The sequence below is a fragment of the Drosophila simulans genome, chromosome X, assembly GCF_016746395.2.
Source record: "Drosophila simulans strain w501 chromosome X, Prin_Dsim_3.1, whole genome shotgun sequence".
Lineage (NCBI taxonomy): Eukaryota > Metazoa > Arthropoda > Insecta > Diptera > Drosophilidae > Drosophila > Drosophila simulans.
In genome coordinates this window covers 9898323-9917769 of record NC_052525.2, presented here as the reverse complement: position 1 = coordinate 9917769, position 19447 = coordinate 9898323, and the positions used below count along the sequence as shown (strand labels likewise).

General features: G+C 42.5%; 2 protein-coding genes and 1 long non-coding RNA gene across 3 annotated transcripts; 2 read left to right on the top strand and 1 right to left on the bottom strand.

Annotated features, from left to right (window-relative positions):
* Positions 1-795: 795 nt before the first annotated feature.
* On the bottom strand, positions 796-17547 carry LOC6739884. Its single transcript, XM_039297297.2, is given in 4 exon segments — positions 796-1720; positions 4334-4519; positions 14669-15329; positions 17443-17547. Coding segments are annotated over 3 exon segments (1491 nt in total). The 5' UTR covers positions 15297-15329; positions 17443-17547; the 3' UTR covers positions 796-1043.
* LOC123327360 lies at positions 7813-9022 on the top strand. The gene is made up of 3 exons (XR_006542080.1): positions 7813-8398; positions 8511-8700; positions 8764-9022. It is a non-coding gene; the product is annotated as an uncharacterized LOC123327360 (long non-coding RNA).
* Positions 9365-10956, top strand: LOC6740665 (terminal uridylyltransferase 7-like). Its single transcript, XM_039297296.2, is given in 1 exon segment — positions 9365-10956. A coding segment is annotated over 1 exon segment (1500 nt). The 5' UTR covers positions 9365-9451; the 3' UTR covers positions 10952-10956.
* Positions 17548-19447: the final 1900 nt, after the last annotated feature.

Sequence of the window (19447 nt, the reverse complement as noted above, 5' to 3'; positions counted from 1 at the left end):
AACGAGACAAGCAACCAAGAAGATAAATAAACCTATATATATATATATACATGATTATAAAACGATAACTAAACGCGGTGTGCAAAGCTAAACTAAATATATGATTAACTAAGTAAGGGAGATTGGAACGAGGAGAGGAGATTTAAATATGTAATATCGATAAAAACCAATTCGTTAAATAAACCCCAAGCATGCAAGCGACAACAACTAAGAAAATTGTATAACAATGTATTTTGATAAAGAAATTAAACTTGTATTTTAAGTTCTTCGTATGTATACATGATAATTTAAATAAAAACAAAAAAAAAAATGAAACCAGCTTGGCTTTTGTAATCAGACGCCTCATGTGGGTAAATTATGCACAAATGCTAAATTGAGGGAACACATAAAACGCCACGTCAACGGACTTTAAAGCCACAATTTGTTTAATCAGCTGAATTGTATATATAAAATATATTATTCATTTGATATTGGATAAGTTCAACCACATGCCTTCTAAAAAATATATATATTTTTCGAGGAGTTTAACATATTCAAATTAATTTTTATAAAATGGGGCACCACTCCAGAATTCGTTCCGTCCGCTCAAACCGAGCGATCATCGAAGCCCCGCTCCCCGCTAAGGATGCAGTGCATCACGAAAGGGTGCTGGGTGTTATCCAAAGCCCCCACTTTTGGGGCATGTTCATCTCTTTTATGACCCCATTACAATAAAAAAGCACACTGTAATGAAAATGAACCAGTACTTAAAGCCTCAGATGAAATCATCGATTAGAGTAAGATAAAAGACTTGTGTTTTAGGTGAATTTAAATTTTTTACACTTTATTATTAGCTTTGTTTTACTATTTCTGTTTGGTCTTTAACTTCATTAAATTGGTTTAGCTTTAGTTATTGATGCAAGTAGCTCGTTTGTGTCGGTAATGTGACTAATTTGAAATTCATCTAAACATTTACACGATTTCTAAGTGGGCGGGGCTCTGTAGACACTGTCGGAGGTTTGCTAACTGAAGAAATCTGATGGAGATGCAGATGCAACTGGAGCTCACATCTTCTGCTGGGCCAGCTCATCGATGGTGCGGGCATTGGTGAGGGTCACCCAGAGCGGAGCCTGGATGCTGGCCAACGAGTAGCTCTCGGCGGCGTCCAGTGAATGCGACTTGCGCATGGTGGGCGACTGGGATCCACTGCCGCTGCTACCACTTCCTGCTGCTGCTGCTGCTACTGCTCCGCCTCCACGTCGACGATCCCGCTTCGATTCCCGCTTGGTGAAGGCGGCAGCTGCCTCGCCGCCACCACCACCACCTGCACTGCTGCTGGCAGCCCGGATCTCCTGGAGGCGGCTTCGCCGCTTGGCCAGACCAGCAGGATCGTCGCGCACACTGGCCGTCTTGCGCAGCTGTGGCGGTGGAGCCAGCTGTGACGGCGACCTGGCCGGCGGAACCTTAAGATCCGGCTCCTGGCGCTCTGCTTGGGGATCTCGGATCTCGGCCTGGGGCGATGCCTGCTCCAGTTGCTGCTGTTTGGCTAACTGTTAGCTCGAGGAGAAGGACATCTTGTAGGAGGTGGTGTCCATCGGCGACTCCGCGTTGAACATCTCCGTCTGCGTTTGCTCCACGTCGCTGCAGCGCTCCTCCAGCACAGTGTCCAGCTCCAGAGAGGTGAAGCCCTGGCTTAGGCTTCGTTCAGGACGTAGACTGATAGCTCGCGACGATCGGTAATCTGTGGATGTGGTTTGCGGGCATTGGGAAGAGAGAATTTCCTTTAATCAAATGTGTCTCTTTGCGTTTGGTCCTTCGAGCAGGATAAAATGCCATGGGGGTTGTGGTGAATATGTGAATATGATATGAATGATGTCGAAAAGGGGACGATGTGCTGGTGTCACGCGCCGAAAATGAGAAAAACGTGGGGTGAAAAGTGATTTACTTGCATCGCATCTCAAAAATATATATCTTGGCCGAAACGAGCGACAGCACTTCTTATTTTCCCATTTTCTTAAACAAATAATGGGTATATTGCCCCCGTGTCAGTATTAACAAGCGAAAACTACTAACGGTGTGTGAAAAAAACTACTTGTGAAACATGCAAATGAAATGTACGTTTGATTAGTTTATGGTGTCCCAAAAACGTTGTGCCAAAAACGCCAGCAGATTTTAAAGTAATTAAATGCGAAAAAATTCACTCGCTGCTAAATGAACATCCTTTTTAAATGATTAACTCAATTTGATGTCGTCCCTGGCAAATGTGGAGCATACATATATAAAAGACGAGATGACAAAAAAAGTTATGCGAAAACAAGAAGGGGGGTAAATTGGTTGGGACGAAATACAAAAAAAAGAGACAAAGGATCTGCGGTGATGCGTAATCGTTTTGCGAAAATGTGTGCCAAAAAACGCATGTCCCCACTTGAGGGGGGAGGGGTGGTGGGTGGTGGGGTGGTGGTGAAAGGGGGGATTGAGTTGTGTGTTGTTTTTGGGGCCAAGAAGCGACACAGCCAAAAACCAGTGTAGTTTGCGGTTGTCGCTCCTCGTTTTTGGGGTCCTGCGGTTGTGTCGACCTCGTCAACACCAACTTAATCATCATCGTTGCGGCGCTGCACAGAGGTAAATTTTTATAAATTTATAAGGGTATAATGGCGGGGCAGGGTTGTCAAATCCTTGAAAAGGAAGAAAATCCTAGATTAAATGATACCTATTATTACGAGGTTATACTTCTATTGATTTCTGTGGCGCCACACGATTAGTTCGTTGAGAGAAAAGCGATGGCGAAACTGCACTTAATCAAGGGTATCAGCAAAATGTGACGCCATTTGCTGCGTGTGTTTCCGATGAAGAAGGGTTGACTGCGTCTGTGTGTGTGTGTGCTTGTTTATTTTTTTTTTCTGCCAGAGTGCTTTATTTTTTTTTTATTTTTTTTTTTTTTTTGCTCTATGCGACCTGAAGTGGCGGATTCACATTCAGTTGACGCCCCGCGTTCTGAATATGAAATTTACAGTTATAAAAATGTTTCTGCGTGTTCGTGCGTACATAAAGCACTGAAACCCTCGCACGACAGCGTGCTTTAGTGGGCGTGGCAACTCCGGGGGCGCGCCACGTGTGTGTGTGTGCGTGTGTGTCGCATTGCTAAATAAGCGGGCAAGCTACTATTCTAGCGAACCCTCTCAACAGTTTTTCCTGTTTGTGTTTGTGTTTGTGTTTTCCTCCAACTGCCGCTCACTCACAGCTTTTCCCCCGTCTCCCCATTCGATTTTGTGATATGCAAACAGGACTGCGAGCGCCCAAAGGTATGCTATGCAAATGCAAATGCAAGTCGAGCTACTCTCTCTCTCTCTCTCTCTCTCTTGCTTCAGTGCCCTCTCTCTCTCTCTCTTCGCTTGACACTTGTAAAGCAGCTCACACACACACACATATGCCTTACTTTCTCCCAGTTAAGTTGTACTGCTTTCACTCAACTCACGTTTTCCGTAGTTTGCTCTTCGGTAGGAAGCATGGATGCCTGGCATAATTTGAATAAATTGAATCTTTTTGCCGTTTCGATAAGAACTTCAATATTGTCGGAATGGAATATGTATATATCATAAATATTAAATTGATAGAAAATGACTGGAAATCTGCAATCGATAGACAGAAGATGGTCTTCGCCCAAGAGTTTCGCTAAAGAGGTGGAAATAATGCGACAATGAATATGAAATGAACGTGCACCGAATTCTCTCAGTGCGCGTGTCTGGCAGGATGGCTAATGCACCTGTGCTCGGATTTTGTGGGGATTTTGGTTTGGATACTGCACTGTCCACTGACAATGACAATTCAGTGCCTCCGTACAAAGGTACATTCTCGACATGCGGGCTCTTAAAAAACAATGATTATGATATTGATGATGCGTCGTCGGGCTCTTTGTCATCCTTTTGTGGATTCCCAACTTTCTTTCTTTTATGCAGGCTGGCTGATCCAACAACAATGGTCGGCACAGGTGTATTAATGGCCACGACATGGCACAGATTAAGAGGAAAACTGGCCAAGTGAAAGCGAGTCGAGTGTGTATATATATCAGTGGGCAAAGGACCTGGGGGTGCTGTTAAATGTGAGTGTGGGCTATATGCTCGTAAAGTGAGGGCAAAGATGAATTTTGTATCTGCTCCGATGCAGGATGCTGGGATGCTGGGATGCTGGGATGCAGGTTGCAGGATGCAGGATGCATGATGTCGTAAAATACGGACAAGTCATTCGATCTGCGAGTGGCTGCAAAACCAGAGATAAAAAAGAAAACGAGACGAGACGAGAAAAAGAAAAAGAAACGTTCTTCGTACACACATTACATTACGACATTCAAACTCACTAAGCCTATGTATTGGACTAAATCTGACCAGGCTGACGGCATGGTCCTGCATATCGTAGTTCCGCCTCCTGTCCCTCTCCCTGGCCAACTTGGCCCTCCTTCGCAGGCAACAGATCACCAGGAGCGCCAGGATGGGGAAGCCGAAGATACAGGAGACGATCGGGATGACAATCGACTCGGGTGAAACTGAAATGGATTTAAAAAGAAAGGGTTAATTCGGTATATACACTTACTTTATCATATTTCGTCACTGCCAACGGCACTTTGCACTTAGTGACGAAGCGCACCTAGTAAGTATCTTACGATAAACTAAATACTGAGAACTTAACTAATAAAACTTCAGCTTAATGCCCAGACGTGTTCCTTTTCAGTATTTATATCTATGTACTCCACACTCCAAATGAATCTGCTGTTTCTCTAATCCAAATTTAAGTCACCACGTAGAACACGACCCCTGCCATTAAAGCCTCCATTTATCCGTTTGCGTAGCAGCGTACCTGACTCTATCTATCTTACCTTGCCCATCTCTAGGCAAATATTTTGACCGAAAATTTATTGAACATTTCCTTGGCTGAGCCAAGTGGAGGGCACTTCCTGCCCCTCCAAGTCCACTTAATCGCACTCAACATCGCAGAACCGTACTCATTCTTGACCCCATCAAGTCACATTTCGCCTCCTGCTGGCTGTGTGACCTTGCCCAACCTTATTTGGCCCCATTATGCCAATGTATACACCACCAACCCCTCACTCAGCTAGCAACAAAACAAAAAATGGCAAAAACAATTCGGCCTCGCCAAATGATGCACGAATGTTAATCGGCCGACTTTGTGGGGCTGTCAACGCCCCAAAATCAAGGGGGCCCTAATTGTTGTGGTTGCGGGTTTTAGGGCTTGGGTTTGGGGTTTGGTCAGCCGCAGAAATGCCATCAGCATTGCCATCATCCGAGAGCAAAGATTATTTATTTATATGTTTATTTTATCACAATAACCAAGTGCTGGAATGGCTGGTTTTATGGCCAACGCAAACTCATAATTCCGGAGCTCATCTCATCTCCGCTTCATTTGCATGGCCCCAAAAAGTAGGCAACATTTATCAGCAGAAACTCAGGATGGGAAAAGTGGAAATTGTGGGAAAAGCGTCGAGGAACGAACGGATGAATTTTTCGAGGGGGGTGGGTGCGGTGGTTTGGTCGGTGTGCACATTCCATTTAAGCCATTTGCATTTTCCAACGTTAACGATTCCTGCCGCCTGCCTGTTTAATTTCAGCTCTCGGCCATAAACTAAGTCGAGGCAAATCTGCATCACCGCCATTTAGTCCCCATTTCGCCTCTTAATTCCATTAGGTATAATTAGCAAAAACAAAAACATTTATCCCACAGACATAAACAAAGCATTTTAAACATGTTTCTTACTCAAAATCCTCTTTGGGTTGATATGCGTACGTGTGTTTCCTTTGGGGACTGGCACTCTTAAAGTCTTACAATAATAATATTACGTTGAGGTTAATTCTGTTCTGTTGCGAATATATTTACCACAATACCTTATAGCATAGAAATTCAAATAAGGAATTTAAATACAGCATATACGAGCATTGGAAACCGCACATGTCGAACTGAAGATGTGTTTACGGTTCAGCTATTTAATTGCAAATAAATATATGTATATACACTCCACTTTGAGTGAATCCTTTAAGAGCTCTGAACACGAGGTTAAACAGGCTTAAGCCTGAGCTACCCAAGGATAATTTCCTTGTTTCGCTGGGCATACTTAAATCCCGCCAGGACTTACAGCCCTAACTGATCCACCTGGTGAACTTATCCCGCCAGCAGCAGTAGCGAATCCAATCCCCTGACCAGGCAACCTCATTTGCCAGTTCCACTCAAGCCACTCATACGTCACAGTCAACCACCTTCATCCTTACACCACCTACCACCCACCATCCACCACACAGCGCCACCATTCGTCCTTGCCAACGGATGCTCTAATCTAAGTCACAAAGCCATGGCCCAAATTTTGTTTGTCGAAAAAGTAGCATAAAGGCAACAAATTGGAAAGAAAAAAACGAAAAGCTGAATGCCCTGCAAAGTTTTGGAAAAGGTTTTCAGAAAAGATTATTGAAACGAATAAAGTTTCGAAACTATGTAAATGGATGCTAATATCATTAAGGCGTTAAATTACTTTCGAGGTGCAAGACGGACATTTGAATACTTATAAAAACCTGTATTTTTATGTGGCATATAAATTATATGCGTATCTTAAACGACATCACAAGTGCTGCGTCAATTGATTTTCGCTCAAAACAAAATAGAATACTCTTAGTGTTTATTTATCCCCTCAAAGACCGCTTGAGTGTCACTTTGCTCCCAACTTGATCGACTCAGGGCTGAGCTGCTTTAGACTTGGATAACCCCGTACATGGAGCACCCCGGGTAAATGGAGCACTTGATGTTGGCCTGACATTATTCGATTAAGTTCGCGTTCGATCAGGAGCGCCGACACAAAATGTTTGCCACGACCTTATCAACGCCTCAGCTGGATTTACTCGACTTTGTCCATCAGCAGCTCCTTGCGGCAGAAGGACTCGGCAGCAGGACTCACAGAATCCCACAGCTCGCGGCTGCCTGCGCCACTGAATCCAATTAACGCCTTCAAAGTGACAGTTCAAATTTACACAAATTGATGGCGCGAAGGGGGAGTCCTGCGTCCCGAGTCCTTACTCCGCACTCCTTAGTTTACTTTAGTTTGCACCCAAGAAGGAGTCCTGTATCAGCGGACGGAAAGCGAAGAGCAACAGCAGCAGCAGCAGCAGTTGGAGAAGAGCCCGCCATTCAAGCCGAGCCATCAGGCATCGTTTGATGCCAGAAATATTCAATAAATACAATAAAAATAATGCCTCTGCCCCACTCAGACAGACGCGTCCTTTGAATCGAAATTAAATGTTTGCATATTTGACGTCGGCGATGGAATAGGAATTAGAGAACTGCAAGGGTGGCGTTTTTTGCCACTCGACAAACACCCAACAGTTTTGGGTGCAGGTGCCTAAAAAGGGATGAGTGGCAAAACACTCATGGGTTTCACGTTAAACACTTGGGTGTTTCGTAGACACTAGAGTATCTCGGTGAAAAATATTAAATAAAATAAATAAAATTAAATTCCTCTTAGGAATGCGGCACAAAGGCAGCATCGCCAGCACAAACAAAGCCCATCGAATGTGCGCAGCATACAGATTACACGCAGAAAAATTCGGAGATGTTCCCTGATTTTCTTCTAATTAATTATCGTTTTTTAAACATTACCATTCAAATAATAGGCCAAATATGGAATGTCATGCCTCGTTGAGCTCGTAATTAAATTTCCAATCAAACTGTGTTCAAAAATGGGAATTTTATTTTTTGGCCTTTTTTTGCAAATTTATAAAAAATGCGAAAATTGACCCAAAAATTGATTTTCCTAAAAACATCAAAATGTTATAGGGATCGTTAGCATTGGTAATTATCTGCTCAAAACAGTTACTCTTACATATATATGACTATTTTTAGCGAAGTTATGATGAAAATTCCGATTGTAAATATCCAATTTTCAAAAGACGATATCAAAAGACGATTTTCCGAATTTCGGTCATAAGGTAATCAGTTTTTTTTGCCATAACACATACAAAGAAGGTCACAACACGTAGGTAAATACGTTACTCGTAGAGTAAAAGGGTATACTAGATTCGTTGAAAATGATGTAACCTAGTCTCCGACCTTATAAAGTGTACAACACGTCGATACGATTCGACCAAAATTTCTTAGCCACACCGAGTTAATTAGCGCGGCGGCTAGAAATTTAAATAAGCTGAATATTAATATTTAATTTAATATGATGAACTTACCACACCGCCAACGGCAAAGGAAAACATGGGGGCGTACCCACCTAACAGAAGGATGTTTCCCAGGATGCGAATCTGCCGGGATCGTTTTGATCAAATCTAACTTTATTCCATCTAGTTGGCGTGGGGTTTGCCGTACACGTATACAGCTAGCAATTCGGTTATTCGAACCCCATTCGTCACTTGGTACAGCTGTAAGTCACATCAGATTATTTAAAATTCTTACAAATAAAAATAAAAGAAAAATTACAGTTATCATACAACAAATAAATACCATATTAAACTCCCCTCTCCTTTTCTTTTCAGAATTTGATACAGAAATCTACAATATTCTATAGAAAAAGGGAAAATGCCTTCGATCAATCCATTTTTTGAATATGTGGCTGAATACCGTAGAGAACATCCAGACCTAAGACTACAACGAGTTATCTTATCAAGAGCTTCGGGTGAATGGAAGACTTTATCCGAATCGCAGAAATATCGCTACCGCAAACAAGTACGCATTCATTTTTTAATTGAAAATTCATATTATGGAGATTATTAATTTGTATCATTTCAGGCGAGCGATGAACGAAATCGGCGTCGGAGAGTTGCTATGGCAGAGATGCCAACGATGCTGTGCCAAGGATGCCGTTATGCCAAATTAGCATTTTATGCACTGCTTTTGTTCTGTTGTTTAGTTTTGTTTTGCTTTTGCTTTTGTTTTTATTGGTTTTCTTTTTAGTGAACAAAATAATAATCAGTTTTTTGTCAGAACATTCCAAATAAAGGTTCAAATATAGAATGCCATACCTGGTTGAGCTCGTAAGAAAATTTCCAATAAAACGGCGTTTAAAACTGGATATTTACATTTTTTGCCATTTTTTGCAAATTTTGATGATGTTACCCCTTACAAAAAATGCAAAAATTGAGCCAAAAATTAATTTTCCTAAATTCTTCAAAAAGTGGTAGGGATCGTTAGCACTGGTAAATAGCTGCTCAAAAGTGTTATTCTTTCATCTTTATGAGCATTTTTAGCCAAGTTATGGTGGGAACCCTTCGAAAATAAATACGCATTTTATAAATAATTAAGGCAATTAAGGTTTTAAAAAATTCACATCTAAGGAACATTTGACCTGCTATATGTGAACTGTCAAAACTATACTTCTTTATTGAGACGTTACAAAGTGAGCTAGTAAGAAATCGTAGCTGTCACAGAAAAAAACCTGTCTACATTTTTTGATTCTTCTTTTTGCGTGAATAAAAAAATGTCGGCCTCTGCATCGGAATCAACTTCTCCGCCTGGGGATGGTGACGGTAATCTTGTGCTTTGCATGGTATGCGGTGCCCCCTTCCAGAGTGCGCAGGATTGCCTTGCCCACGCGCTGCTCAAGCATGGCAGCAAGCTCCAGAAGCAAGTGCGAAATCGATTGAACGCCATTACCGCGATATTTAACAGCGCACAAAGCCAATCCGAACGCCATGACCTGCGGGATCCTCTCGAGAAGTCCAAGCCCGGCGGGCACCTGCGCACCGTATTGAATTTCTTTGCTGTTGATCTCGAAAAGATGAAAACCTGCTTCGAGCACGTCCGCAACTGCATAGAGAAGGAGATGAAGGGCAAGGTTAGGGTGTTGCCCTTTGGTTCACTGGTTACTGATTTAGCATTGAAGGAGAGCGACCTCGATTTGTTTCTGGAGCCCAACGGCAACCCGCCACCATTGTTCCATCAGCATCTATACAACACGACCTCATACTTTTTACGAAGTTCCAAATGCTTTGCAGATGTGGACACCATTCGTCATGCCAGCGTGCCCATCGTTAGATGTAAGCATCAGCTCACCGGACTCAACATAGACTTCAATATGTCACATCCGAATGGCATATTTAACTCCCGATTTGTGGGCGAACTGATGCTTCGCGATGAGCGGATACGCGAGCTCAGCTTGTTTTTGAAAATCTGGGCCAAGAAGCTAAAATTGATTTGCAATGGCGGCATGACAAGCTATTGCTTAATATCCTTGATCATCGTAAACTTGCAAGTGAATCGAATAGTTCCATCCGTCAAACAGCTCCAGTCACTCTGTCCACCGGTTATTTTGTCGGGCGTTAACTTTGCCTACAGCCTGGACCTAACGCCGCCGATTACAGAACGGCTCACCACGCTGGATTTACTTAAAAACTTCTTCATATACTACAGCACTGTCAACTTTGACAAAAGTTTATTGAGTCCGTTTCTGGGCGGCTGTGTGGACAAGGAGACAACACTGGGCATACCGGGAGGATTTCCCGAGTACGATGAGCAACAGAAGCTCGTGCATGATGCAACAGGTGCGCCGCCACACGCTTTCCAGCTTGATAGAATTGTGTGCGTACAGGATCCCTTTGAGCTGAACCGCAACGTGGCCAAAACAGTGTCCATTGGAAATTTATTTTACTTTAGACAATGCCTAGTCCTGGCTGCTCAAGCATGCCGCGATCAGGAACTAACTTCGCAACCAGAGAAGCTATACGACTACCTACTATTTGGCCTGCCGGATAAGTTAGTAGCCGACAAAATAGTGGCAGATAAAAGATCAGATTAGTGGCCCACCACAAACGATCTCAAATGCCTGCGCTCCGTTTTGCTGGCCATCAAAACAGAGAATGGTCAGGGCATATACTACTACTGGTTGGTCTGCTATGTGGACACCATTAAGGATGTGCTAACCCAACTGTATGCTTTGAAATTTGAACTTGAGGAATCGGAGGAGCCGGATGTGCAGTAATAAAACCATGAAATTATAAGCAAAGCAGATGCTGTTTTCCTGATTTGGGGGTTATTCGGATCGGGGTGTGGCAACCTTATCTTATAGCTTTCTAGCCTGTAGAGTGCCTCAGATCCCGAGATACGGACGGACAGACAAACATGGCTTATTTTTAGCTGTTTCAAACTTTTAAACAAATGTGAGGCATACAAAGCTTTGGAAATCGATATGCTTATTATTACTTACTGACTTATTTGACCAGTTTTCACCATGCAATGATAAAAAAGCTGTTGAAAACATTATGTGCCTGCTTTATAAGAGTCCTTTTTTTTTGAGTGTATTGACTTTCCGGCACACAGAGATATGCTGGGTACACATACATATACACCCATATAGTAGCGTAAAGTGATTTCTCCAATTCAAATATATTCCCATCAAAGTCAACTCGAGCTTGATTTCGGTTCAACTCAAGGCGGGCAAAATGGGAAAAGGAACGGTTGGGGGGATGTGAGGGGGCCAACTTTGATGTCCGCAAGGCATTTGCGGAGAATAGTTTGCATTTAATAGAGCCCCAAAGTTTCACTTTGATACGAAGCTGCAGCTCAGCAAATCGGTCCAAATTCCCGCCCAAATCAAAGTCAGTGGTGGTGCCCTGACAGGCATCTGGCCAAAAGCTAGGGCCCTCGTGCTTACCAATAAAATGCGGTTTTACATAAGGCAACCTCTACACACACACACAACCCATTCAATTTTGACCAAAACGGACGTCTCAGCCGCAAACAGTCGAAAGCTGTTGACAACATTAGCATGATTAAATTAGCAAAGGGGATTGGTTTTCCCATCAGCACCGAACAACAAAATGTTGCGGTGCGTTTGGTTACCACATTATAAACTATATATATATATATATATATATATATATATATAGAAAAATAAAATCCAACTATCAATGAGTGCGAAACTCTTTTATTTATTAAATTACTCCTCCTGCTTTCCAATAAGTTCGCCATTCAGGCACTGACTATTAAATTGAGCTTATACCAGTGGAACATTTTAAAAGGGAAAAAATCGAATATTTAAGTATTGTTCGCGAAAAGAACCTCCCCCAGTTCTGTTCAGTTCAGTTCAGTTTCTCTGGATGAAAAACGAGAACTCCCCGTCGAAAAAACGAACAGGCATTCGAGTGTTTCGCTAAGTAGAATGCATTGTTAACTTATCAATGGAGCTGAAGGACATCACATTCCTGTTATATCATTTTTTTTGGATGAGTTTACGCACTTTTTCTCGTTGTTGTTGGGGAAATTGTAATGGGCAAGGTTTTTTTTCCTCCATCTGCGATTCTTTTTGTTTTCTTTTTTTTCCAATTTTTTTTTTCTTTTTTTTTTTTTATTCCATTGCTGTCAGCATGGACGAAAAGTTGTATTTTGCGTCGAACTGACAAGGTGGCGGCAACTCGAGTGCCACGCCCACAGGCCAACGAGGGCGCTGACATAGGCATATGCCGCCCAACGCCCACCACCCACCACCCCCTTGTACCGTCGATAATGCCCGAGATGTACGCTCTGATTGTAGTGGGGATTGGGGAAATGAGAATGGTTATGGGCCTACGGGCGGGATGAGCTAAAGTCTGCGCCTTTTTTTTTTTTTTTTTTTTTTTTTTCTTGGGTCCGATAAGGCGAGCAGGAAAGTCGACAATGTTGTCGACAAATTTCGCCGGCACAGAAGCCTTGGGAGTGTGACGAAGGAGCCATTCGCTTAATAAGGACGCCAGCCTACGTCACACAATAAAAAATTTAATGAATTTCATGTAAAGTTTTTCAAGGCTGCAAGTCGAGCTTAATTAGATACTGATTATATATGCTTTAAGTAAATAAATAAGCCAAACTCTTGCGTTTTGAGTAGAAAGCATTATACATATGCAGTACAGTACTGCTTTAAAGGCTTTCAAATGTATTCAAGCGGAAAATCCTTTGAGATTTCTATGCCAACTCCTGGATGAATAATCGAATTGACAGAAATGACTGGGGGATCACTTGTAAAGGTGTCTAAAAGTGTATGTTTTCCCCCTAATCCCATGTTCTCGTTTTTATTGCCCACTTCTAGACACCACCGCTGGCAGTGATTTTGGAATCCTCGTGCTTTCAGTTTTAACCCTCGGTTATTTGTTTTCCGTGCAGCCTTTAAGACTCTAATGTGTGAGCGGCTCGAGGCTCTGCGACATTGGCGCCAGCTGGAGAAGCCCACCAACTTTCCATCCAGTTTTCCCAACCATTTTTATTTTTTTTTTTTTTCCACCCACTCAACTGATGGCGACACTTGCCTGGCACAATCAACAGCTAAACAGTCGCAATTACTGCGACTTAGACTTGTCTAATTGCTGAATGGAGCAGGGTGAATGGGAGCAGGGGAAATGGGAAATGGGAATGGAAATGGAAATGGAGCCTAGTCCATACTTAAACTCTTGGGGCCAACTTTTCGGATTGGCCTGAGCCAGTTCGAAAGCCAAGCAAAGTTGGCCGTGCCACCGAGGAACTATAAAAGCAAAAATATATATAAAAAATATATAAGTTGACGCGCCAGCCGGAGGAGAAATCGGAGTCAATGCGGATAATGAGGACTCGGTTGTCAGCTCATGCAAATTAACGCCGGCAAACGGGGCGACTAATTGGGATGCGGATGCGGGGTAAGGATGTGGAGGATGACGAGACTGATGGATCCACGGATACAGGAACCAGGACTGGCACGCGACCCCAATGGGTGACTGACTGCACCGACTTGATTTGATTACTAAAGCGGAGCACGGCTCTTTATCCGGCAAATGTTCCTAATCAACTTAAGGCAGTTCGAGGAGTCCTTTCATTTGCGACGCGGGGGTAATTGATTGTTGCCCCAAAACGGTGACAAATCCCACTTGGGCTCTTCTTTTGATTAAAAACGACGTGGCAGCTGGAAAGCAAGAAGCTGCAGCATTTTGAAAAACAGAAGGGACATATGTACATACAATATGTTGAATAAAAAATCAATAAACATAATGATGGTTATTAATATTTGCCGAGCGGGCAAGCATGATTAAGAGCGCTTCACCAAGTTGCCCCACTCGATTTGCAAAAAAAAAAAAAAGGAAAAAATTGAATTTAAAGCAATTTAAGCCGAACTTTTGCCCATGCAAATTTAATGCGCCAGTTGCGCATTAACAGGAAGTTATTTTGATTTCAGTTGCTCGAAAATTCATGAAATGCACGGCAAATGCACAGTAATTACTTCCTTAAGTGCATGTTGCTCGACAATAAAACGCTCAACTCACTCGCCGAAACAGAATTGGCATCAAATGTGATGTAAAATTTAAGAAAAGTCGTAAATTGTGCAAATTACTTTTATTATTTATGGCCAAAGTTGCCGCAAGCAATGTGTTTTTTACAACTTCTCGTAATTTGCTTTTGGTAATTAAAGTATATATGTATTCTACGTACATATATGATAAAATTCCCCACAACATTTTCGCACACAAAATAAAGTATGTTTTTAAGCAAATTTTGTTAGCCCTTGTTTAAAATTGTTGTTGTATAATTTATGAACTCATCTGTTGGGTGATAAAAAACAAAATCAAATTTCGACAACAAAAGGAAGTATTTTTTACTGCAATTTTTGATAGCTGATTACAAAGTTCCACTTCAAAATGTTGCTGCATTTTGCGCAAGATGGAATTTTCAAGAAATTGAACTGGATTTAGGAACTCACCCGTTGGGTAGACAACGATGGTCGTTGGGCGATTCTTGCTGCCGGTGGCGGCGATGAAGGTGGCCACCGTTTGGGCCTGGAGCGTGGCCATGGTGCTGCTGGGGATTGGCAGCGGAATGGGCAGTGTGCTCATCACCGCCGTCGTTGAGGATTCGATGAAACCGCTGAGATTGCCCGTGGGCAGGTATGCGTCCGCATCCCCCGCACTTCCCGATGCTCCAGTGACGTTGGCGGGAAATGAGAACGCCGGCGGCTGACCGCCAAGCACATCCGTTGGGTCACTGCCCGTGGTGGTGGTGTTGGTGGTGTTGAAGGTGGTGCTGATGCTGGTGGTGCTAGTGATGGGATAATCGATTCCCTGTCCGCGGGCCACGTCCGCCACGTCGAGGGCCTGGAGCAGGAGTGCGGAAACGGGCAGATTGGTCACGTGCTGGGCGGGATTGGAGCGGGCCACTTTGGCCAGTGTGCGGCCAAGCAGGCTGCCCAATTTCCCTGTTGATTCCTTAGTACGGCTCTCGGCTGCTTCGGCTGCTTCGGCTTTCCCTGCTTTTCCCACTGAATTCCTGACTCCTCTGGCGGTCATATTGTTTAATAATTTCGCAGCATAATCGTAAATTTCAATGAGCATTAGGTGGTCTCGCACTCGCTCCGTAAATCCTGGCTGCATGCAAGAGAAGTGTTGCTAAATGTTTGTCCACTCAGCCACGGATTCCGGACTTTTCTAATTGCTTTAATGAATCACTTGGCCAAACACTAAGTTTGTGTGTGCTGTGTGTCTGATGGGTGGATAAAAGTGGGCAGGAGTAAAAGTTTCGGTTGGCGAAAGTTTGACCAACCACGATTGATTGCGATCAGGAGTAGCCCCCCGTGAAGGGTCTAAGTGCTCCTCCCCCCCCCCAGGGATTTTCCAAGGGACTAACCCATTGGGATTAAAGAAATAAAACCGCATAAGGCCAGTAAATTCCTACACCAAAATTTAACTTCATCGCTCGATTTAACGAGCAAAGAATAATCGCAAGGCTATTATACATTTTTAATTAAAATTGTGTATGCTGCAGCATTTATTAAGTTAATATTTTGCCACGAAAATGATAACTTTAAAAACTTTTCCCCCGGCAGCTGCTCAGCTGCTTGTGATAATTCCCCTTGAAATGTTTGAGTTACTTGTACCTGAAGTCCCTCCGATTGGGAAATGTAAAGATTTGCATTAAAACTCATACATATTTACGAAGTTCCCCTGACATCGTTGATTACTCTGGATTTGTTCAGCCCGGCAGCCCAGCACCGTGTTGGTGAACATGACTTTTAAAGGCTCCCCCGAAATGATGTAAGCAACTTTGGGGAACGGCGGCGGGTGGTGCCCACTCGAGAGAACCCTAAACCCGATTCCCAAATGACCAGCTCTTGACCTCCCGCCAATCCCCCACCCTCCCACTTTCACTTTCACTCTCAATCCCAATCTCAATACCCAACCCACTACCCACTACCATTCCCATCCGCACTTGTTGGCCACGCAAAAGCGCAAACATTGAATCGGCCAAGCCATCAAGTGGGCAATCCGGAGGAGCTTCAGCTCCAATGGCACTTGAAACCGAAACTGCCAAGGGAGCTGGGATATAGATGGTTCTATATACGTATGTATAGTATGTAGATGGTGGTGGGGGGCATGGGCATGGGCATGGGCATCGTCATGAACGGTTGCTTGGGGATGGGCAAATGGAGGCGGATCTGGCGGATCTGGCGAATCCGGGTGGGGGACACTTTGGCGACAACAGGCAATAAAAATATGTTAACTATTGGATGGGACTCCGTGGACTAGCTTCATTACGACAAATCGAATTGAATCGAAGAAAGCACCATTCTACCTCCACAATTCCCATTCTGCATCCCAGCATCCTACCATTCCGCATCCACCCATCCCACATCGCACATCCCATTCCGAACCCCTGCTGGTCACCAGAGACCACAATTAAATGGCCAAGCACGATTCCTTTTGCAGAGAAAATAATTTTGATACTTTCGGGAAGAATAAAGTTCGGCTCAAATGTTTTCCGGTGATTAGAAATAATAACGCAGTCGTTTGCCATTTTATTTCCAATTTAAAATCCATTGCTAACAACCAGAAAACTACTTGCTTTTAATAGCTTAAAAGACTCTTGCGGAGTCTTCTATGGAAGATTATCAGGTAGTTGTATCACGTAGTCATTATTATAATTAAATTTCGCAATATTCAAGTCAAAATTCAAATCGAAAGGATCTATCTGCATATTCTACGTAGCCTTCCTTATATAAACGGCTCATACAATGTTCTATTCATTCACAATTACTAGATTATCACACTTGGCCACTTTATGAGGTATTCCGTTAAGTACTTGTATATGTCAGCATACAAAGACCACAACTTTTTGAACAGTGTTCCCTGGGTGTGGGTGGGGGTTGTGTGGATGGAAAGCCACGGTCGGCAGGAAAAACTATGGACGCGCGAAATGAATCGTGTGGGCATGGTAGTGATGGTATGGGATGGATGGATGGGTTTTCCGGCGACTCGGCTTGAGTTCCACTGAGGCTGGTGCGAGGATGCTGAAGGCGCGCGTCCTTCGACTCATGTGCAGCGCACTTTGTCACTTTTATTTTTGTGTAAATCTGCCAAAACAAGGATGCGGCACCACAAAAAAAAAAAATAATAATAAAAAAAAGAAAGAAAAAAAATGGAACAGGATCGCGGTCGTCCGTTTCCGGAGTAAATGTAAAATTGAACTGCGAGTAAACACTACGTTGTTTCGTCCTTTTTTTAGCCGCTTGCCCTTTTTTTTGTTAGCCGCTCTATCCTGCCACTCGCGTCGGCAGTCCGCCTGCCTTTGTAACGCGCTCGGCGAGGGAAGCGCGCTTTTATAGACCGCCGGCCAGCCAGGGGATTTTCCCACAAATTTCCCATAATTTTCTCACGCTTTTCCGACGATTTCCCAAAAAGAGAGAAAATGGCCAACGGTAACGGCATTGGAATGAATTGTCGAGAGGGTAAAGTTGCGGCGTCGCTCTCTTCGCTTTGCCAGCTGGAAATTTCAAAAGGAATTTCGTTATTTATTGTGCAAGACGAAAGACAAACAAAAGTCAATGCTTTTGTTCAGGTCGCCGACAATACAGGCAGAGATTCTTTAATTAATTCGGATTGTCCGCTCACGAATTTAAAATGACTTTGACCCAATTTAATTTGTAATTTGTATGATATGTACAAATACGTCGTTTCGTGGCCGAAATAAAAAAAAAAATTGACCAACAACAGGTTTCAAATCTGCGAAGAAGAAGTGCTCGAAAGTATGCAGGGATTTATTTTGGGTTCGCCAGTGCGAAGAACAAATGCCAAACGACGGTGTACAATTTTGTGAAGCATACTTTTGAACACCTCTTTAAAAAGTTATGAACGGTTGACGATTCCTGTGGCCGTCAGCAACAATGTTAATTTTCATAAAATTTCCACTTAGAAAAACTTTAAAATATACTATATAACTTAATGCCATTTCTGGAGCGCAATAAGCTAAATTGTTACAAAATTATCGCAACATTATTTGTATAAATAATATAGAACACATAGTAGGATTTAACTCATATACTAACTACATAATCACTTAACTTACTAATTTATGCATGTACTTGATTTATGGCACAGTTTCCTTTTTAATTGTTAGCTTTTCATTAACTTAAGTATCTATCTGCGAATGTGCCGGGCTTGTAGTGCTGTCGAATCCAATTCCTATGCTGAATGCAATCAATTTTAAATATAAAGACCAACTGCAGAAACAACAGCATCTGGCTAATCAATGAGGTCACACAAGTTGCACATTGCACATTGCACTTTCCACTCGTTGCGAAAATTTTACAAATTTAATTGCCTTTGTCGATGGTCCGTAGCCGTATGGGAAATGCATTTCGGACGACGAGTGCCACATTTCCATTTCCGGGTACAGAAATAGAAATAGAAATACAAATATATATAGAGATAGAAACGAAAATGGGTTGTCAAGCTAAAACAATAGGATATTTGTGCAATTTATTTGCACTATTATTATTTCGGCTAAAACAGTGCAACACGATGGCAGTGACATGTCTGTTTTAGATTGCTCTTTTTTCCTCTTGTTGTATGTGTGTACATATGTATATTGTCCAAAAAGTCCAGCATTTAAATTGCCCACATGGGGTCATCCGAATCCGTCTGGTTAGACGAACCAATTCAATTTCCCTAATCCTTTTTCAGCTTTTTGGCAAATACATATGTGCATATCGAATTGTTATTAGATTGCCAGCTAGTTTTGATTGTGAGTTTCTTTCTGAAATTGTGGCCAATAATAGCCAATAATTCGATGGTTTTACTACTCGTTTTAGTTTATATTCTTTATTTATTTTATTTAACTTAGTAAATGGTAAATGCACATAAAACAAATTAAAGGGGCGTAAAGAAACGTAGAACAACGTTGAAGGACGTAGAAAGTACTGAAAGAACGTAGAATAAAGTAAAAACGATGTAGAAAAACGTAAAGCAACTTAAACGGATGTAGAAGTGCGCAGAACGTTAGCAAATCTGAATGAACGTTTAATATAGTCGAAGACCTAGACGTTTCAGTTGAATATATATATAAATGTTAATAAGTATATAAATGTGTATATATAAATGTAACCATTTCGTAATATCTTGACCGTTCAGACGGACGGACAAAAGGTACAAACAGACAAGACGACAAATCTTACGACAGACAGACAAATGTGATGAATGAAGTGAAATTT